The following is a 6,619-nucleotide window of genomic DNA, read 5'->3' on the forward strand; positions in this document are numbered from 1 at the left end:
GGTTCCGTTCACTATTTAATTTTTTGTTCCTGATTATAATTATATAATATTGTATATAGTATATACGTATGTTTGTTAAATACTAATAAAAGAAATATAATCTACTTTGAAAAAAAAATTGTTCTTTTTATTTGTAAAATAATTTGGGGGCCCCCACTCCTTTGATGCCCCGAGGCCTCCACTCCTCTAAATCCGGCCCTGGGTAATGGAGAATATTTGAGGTTATATCCTGTTATCAAATTTATGTTTGTCGGAGAACAACCCCCATCTCGTGGATGGGTATGGTCGAATTGCACTTATTTTAGTCGAATTGTACTTGGGTTTAAAAAATGTAATGGTCGAACTGCACTCGGGTAAAAAACAGATACTAGATACCTAGACCTAAACACCTGACTTATTGGAAAATTGGATGAAATATAAAAAGTTACAATCATTATATCCTTTCAATGGATTGTTCTCACTGTTCTCACTGATAAAAAAAATTCACGATAAACAATTTTCTTATGCTCGAATGAAATATGAATTGATTATTTCAAAAGTAATTGCCGCTTTTGCAATGGAACAAGTTTTAGAAGAGTTAAAAAATAATAAATTTGCAACACTTATGGTGGATACATCAAATCACAAAAATCTAAAACTCGTACCAATTCTTATCCGATATTTTAATCCCCAAGAAGGTGTACAAATCAAAGTTTTAGGATTTACAAATTTACAAGGTAAAACCGCGGATATTTTAACTAAATACATAATGGATGTTTAAAAAAAATATAACCTATCCGATAAAATAGTTACTTTTTCGGGTGATAATTGTAATAAGAATTTCGGTGGCGTCGAAAGAAAAAGCATAAAAAAATGTTTATGCAATTCTCTACGAAAATTTAAAAACAAATATTTCAGGCATTGGTTGTATGGCTTATATCTTACGTAACGCAATGCAAACCTGTACGGATATTTTGCCAATCGACATTCAATCCATAGTTAATAAACTATTTAAATTTTTTACATATATAAGTACGTTTATATTTACCTATTAGTATGACTAGTATAACTGTCTACATTTATAGTTGGCGGTTCTTCAGCGGATTTTGTAGGTTCTCTAGTAAATAGTACATTACTTCCACACCTAAATATACCTAGAGAGGACTTGCAACTCCCTGGCTTTCAAAAAAAAAAAAAATTAAATAATTAAATTAAATAAAAAAAAATTGAATGGTATTGAAACTGTTTTATTTTGCATAATTATCTATATTATTTCTATTATTTATTATTATACTTATTTTACATAATTGTCTGTAAATATTATTTATATTATGTATTATAATACTTATTTTTTAAACAATAAAGGTAACCGTCTAAGATTTTTCCAAATTCTTCAATTGAATTTCGGATTTTCAAATCGTAGCCACTAGCCCGCGTTACATTGTGGCCGTTGAAAAAAAACTAAAATTACTGTGTTATACAATTTGAAAAAAATATTTTTACGAATTCAACTATTATTATTATTATTATTGTTAATATTATAATTATTATTATCATTATCATTATTATTATTATTATTATTATTATTATTATTATTATTANGCCCGCGTTACATTGTGGCCGTTGAAAAAAAACTAAAATTACTGTGTTATACAATTTGAAAAAAATATTTTTACGAATTCAACTATTATTATTATAATTATTATTATCATTATCATTATTATTATTATTATTATTATTATTATTATTATTATTAGTATTATTATTATTATTATTACCTATACAAGCATTATTTAGAAATCAGCGTATACTTGCACGATGCACCCCTCCTGATAAAATTCCTGGCTGCGCTTATGTCTATGCAAAATCATTATAAATATTATAATTTATAATATAACAAGGTTATTATTACTTTTAACCAATTTAATAATTTTACCAATGTAATAACTTACAACGCATTGCAAAAATTTTATTGTATTTTTTATGTATGAATAACTTTTTAAGAGCATTTTTTTATAGGTTTACAGAGCATTTTTTGTGTGTTAACAACTTCCTTTAATCAATATTAGTGTTAACATTTATTATTTCTAAAAGTAGTTCTGCAAGTAATAAGCTCGTGACTTTCCACATTCGATATTTCTAAATCACTGAAATGTATAATATAAGTCCTGTTGGATGGTGTACTACTAATAATGAATGGTGTCTCACATTTGCGTACTTAGCGTTCGTAGTGGTTAGGTGAAGGCAGAAAGACAAAACTTACGTAAATATTATTTATTCTCCCAGCGAAACACGAACACTACAGGTGTATTATATTGTCCATTAATTATTTAGTGTCAGAATGGTGCATCTCCGACAAGGGAAATGCAGCTCGCGCCTTCATCTCCGATCCAAAAGTTCAATCCGGAAATATTGAGAATGACATATTTATGAAGATAACTTAATGACCAGAATGGAACTAAATATGCGAGTACATACGGCAATCGTTGTTTCTTTCAGAAAATTATCATTTGCTATACAGATTGCTTATAACTATAGTTATAACCTATAACCGAAGGATAATTTTGAATTCTTATTAAAATCTATAAGGCATTAAAACATGACAATCGCCGATCGTCGACATTGGTCAGATACTATTAACGATTTTACTCATAATTTAATTGAAAAAAAATAAAAGAATACGCTGATAATAGACGGACATATATTGTCGTTAAGCGGTATATAAATATAACATGAACTCGCTACCAGCGCATATTTTCCTTAACAATAATGTTAGTAATGTTAGACCATAAAATATTATTACATTACCTTCACTTTTTATTCTGTTCCATTTCTCTTTCCAAAGTTCTATTTCAGATTTCAATTGTGACTCTTCTAATGCTTCATCATCAAATTTATAATGTGTTACTATAGTTTCTGTGACTGTGTTAATCATCTTGTCATCAATATGAATAATATGTTTTGGGATAAGTTGAATTAATATCATTATTGTTTTGTTTTTTTTGTTTAAAAATCTTGATTTTAAGTCTTCTAATACATTGTCTAATAATGGTATAAATGCAGACACCCTGTAATATTCTTCGGTACTCTTAGATTGGTGATTAGAGCGATTAATTTGGTGTTTAGAAAGTCTTGGAGTTTTTATTTCAATGTCAAGATCTTTCATCAATAAACTGCTGTCTTCGAATAATTGTTGAAAAACTTTTTCACACTGGGTACGTTTATTTTCCAAAATACTTATAACATCTTGAATACAATCAAAGGCAGCTAAAACATCATTATCTGTTCCTTGAAGTATTTTACAAATTGGAGCTGTGACACTAAGCAAGTTAGATAATATTTCAATTGAAATAATAAACTCACAAGTACACATAGCTGTTAATAATATTTTTGCTTTCGATGAAGAATCTTGTTCACTCCACTCGGAAATATTGGTTAAGGCTTCTATAATTTGAGGTATTGATGCCTTAAAAATCATTATGCTGTCATGGCGTTCCACCCATCGGGTTTCACAAAGACTTTTTAAATGAGGCTTGCAATTTAAAACGGTTTTTAGTACAAAGTTTCTTTTGGAAGACATATTAAAAAAAGAGATTATTTCTTTTAATAGACCAACATTATTTCTAATACATTGTACGGTCGATGATTTAGAAATAGCTAAATTTAAGGCATGGTTAGCACAAGGACAGTGAACAGCATTCTTTGCGATTGATTGAATAGTTTTAACAGCTCCTCGGATTGAAGACACCATTACTGAACAACCATCTGTACCAACCCCAACGCAGTAGTCCAGGTTTAAAGAAAATTCTTTTAATATTTTAATTACTGTATTACCCAAAATGTCACCAGTAAGTTTAGGTTCACATATGTTATTGTCAGTGTCTTCTTGAATACTATATGTATATGCAAGGCAGTTAATAAATGAAATAAAATTTTCTTGCACTACGCCATTAATAATATATCGCAATATAAGAGACATCTGAGATACATGACTTATATCAGTCGTTTCATCAAATACCACACTATAAAATTTGGAATCTTTAACCTCTTTTAAAATTTGTAGTGTGATAATTTGTTTACAACAGTTAATCAGGTCATTTTGAACCCTAGGACTAATATATGTTGATTTCGACTTAGATGTTAAATGTTTTTCTAGTATAGAGTCCCCACTAAGTACTCTATACTTGAGTAGCTCACGAAAATTGCCTGAATTTACAATGGAATCATTATTGTCTAAAATATTTCCCTTTTCACGGTGGCCTCTAAACAGAATATTCTGACGGCCGAGGAATAAAATCGATTCGATGATCGGTTTGAGTCTTTTTCGATTTTCGATTACTTGACTCAGCCTCTCATTATTTATAAAATTAATAACTTCATTTTGGGGGTTGTAAAGAGTTTTCAAAAAGTCATCTGCGATTTGAATAGCAGTAATATGATATTTATTATTTCTATGTACCTCCAAGTCTCCATCCTTCCCAGTTAAATTTGAAAATTTAGTTACAGGTTCAATGATAAATTTTTTCAAAGTTATCGTGTTATACCTTCCTCCTTTATTGCTAAATAAAACACAATACTTGCAGAACAAACCGGACTTAACATGAGAATAAATTAGCCATTTGTTTTGTTCGAAATAACTTTTTCTTAATGATCTTTTCACATTCTTACCATTTCTAATATTCATAGTAAATGGATATATGAAGTCATCAGGTGGTATATTATCCATATTAATTATTTTTACTTTAATATTATCAGATAATGTACGACCGGGTGTTCTTAAAAAGTTTCCAATGTCCATATTGTATGTGTCATCACAAACTGCACTGTTACAAGTAGTTTTACTTAATTTAGTAGATTCATCATTTTGTGTCATTGTAGATGATTCAATTGGAATAATATTCTTTGAATTGAAAGATTGTGGATCAGATGTAGATGATTCAATTGGAATAATATTCTTTGAATTGGAAGATTGTGGATCAGATGTATGAAGTTTTTTCGTGATGGGTCCAGTGCTGTCATCACAACAACGCTTTTCAGCTTTTTTTGATACCCATTGAGTCAATTGTGTCTGAATGTTTGATTTAGACATAATGAATAATATTTAATTATTTAACAATTAATTCAAACAATATTTAATACAAAACAAGGAAAAAAACAATAAACTTCGTTAAAAGCGTGTATAGTAGATACAAAGTAAGTAATGATAACATCCTCATGTTGATCACTTGATATTGTGGCGTCTCGCCACAATATCAATGATAAGTGATAACCACATTATGAAATAGTGACTATATATTGTGACCATAACATTACTCCTAAGTCCTAATCCCAATTTAGTCGAATATTGACATTTTATACATAGATAATATACTATCATTATTTTATAATACATTGATAAGTGATATCAAAAACTTTTGATATCAAACACGATTAAAATCAGTGAAAATTAAAAATATTTATTATTTACATTATTTAAGCTGGACAATGAATTTGCATTATGACATCAAAAAACTTCTCGGGGGGGGGCAAATGCCCCTGTTCCCCCCCCCCCCCACAGGTACGCCACTGTCGTTAAGTACGTTCAAGTTATTTGCATATTATAATATCTCGATAGTTTCCAGGTAGAGTTCGGAAAGAGATGAAGACGGATGAAGATAGCTGTTTCTTCAACTTTGGAATACCTACTCATGGCACAGCTAGGTTTCATAAGAGTCGTCAGTCGATGATTAGGGGCGTTTAGATTTGTTTTCGTATACTATTTTGTGGCTTAAAATATTTACTTTTATAAACTTAAATTAAATATTTATTGCCAAGGACAACTGCAGTGTGAAGTAGAAGCATACTACTTTATAGCATTGGTAAAAAAGGACAATGTATAAAAATATATATATTCTCGACCCCTGCAAATGCCTTCGTTTCACCACGACAAGCTTGGTACTTATATCTATTTTGCCTAAACAAGGGCCTAAACTATATAGGTACGCTGGATAACACCTTAGGTTTACTCGACGTATTTTAAACAATATAATAATATTATAAATTTTTATGTTTTTTATACTCCTCATATTTATTAGTACCTATTTAATAGTTATATCTATTTTAGAGTAGTTTATATACCATCATTACACCCTAGATAGACAGGTATATATTAAATATTTTGCATTTATTTATTTTACTATACCGCGGAGTACCTAGTACAGAATATTCTACTGGAAAGTCAAATTAATTTTTCATGAGAGTTTGAAGTTGAAATTTTTACACCATTGGAAATTCACTCGATTTCACATGTCGCGATTTTCTTATTTTATTGTAGGTAATTCAAAAACGAATAACTGTAGACACTTGAAATGTACACAATTAGTCTGTATGTTTATTTTATCAAACCATATACTTGTTAAAATGTACAATAATATATTTTGAGTATTTTTGACTCATTTGAGCTGCTGAGGGCAGTTTAAATTTTAAATTTTTTTAGTTTTTTTTTTCTACATAAATGTCAATAAATTGCAATATATGTAATAATAAGAATATTATGTGGTCAGTTATTTTTGATATTCATGCGATTAGAGCATTTTTTCGGTTCAGACAACTGTAAATACAATGGTGCTTCTACCTCAATAATTTGGTCAATTTTCTACAT

At 29.2% G+C, this 6,619-nt stretch overlaps 1 protein-coding gene across 2 annotated transcripts; it reads right to left on the minus strand.

Annotated features, from left to right (window-relative positions):
- Positions 1-394: 394 nt before the first annotated feature.
- Positions 395-5,190, minus strand: LOC111039815 (52 kDa repressor of the inhibitor of the protein kinase-like). 2 transcript variants are annotated; one of them, XM_022323455.1, is made up of 2 exons: positions 2,788-5,190; positions 395-1,154 (listed from the first exon to the last, which is right to left on the minus strand). In XM_022323455.1, the coding sequence occupies exons 1-2, from the start codon at positions 5,066-5,068 to the stop codon at positions 1,024-1,026; spliced, it is 2,412 nt and encodes an 803-aa protein (XP_022179147.1). In that variant the 5' UTR covers positions 5,069-5,190; the 3' UTR covers positions 395-1,023. The 2 variants fall into 2 exon arrangements, with proteins under 2 accessions (XP_022179147.1, XP_022179156.1); XM_022323464.1 differs by having other exon boundaries at positions 1,018-1,158.
- Positions 5,191-6,619: the final 1,429 nt, after the last annotated feature.

The sequence above is a fragment of the Myzus persicae genome, unplaced genomic scaffold (genome assembly GCF_001856785.1).
Source record: "Myzus persicae strain clone G006 unplaced genomic scaffold, MPER_G0061.0, whole genome shotgun sequence".
NCBI classification, from domain to species: Eukaryota; Metazoa; Arthropoda; class Insecta; order Hemiptera; family Aphididae; genus Myzus; species Myzus persicae.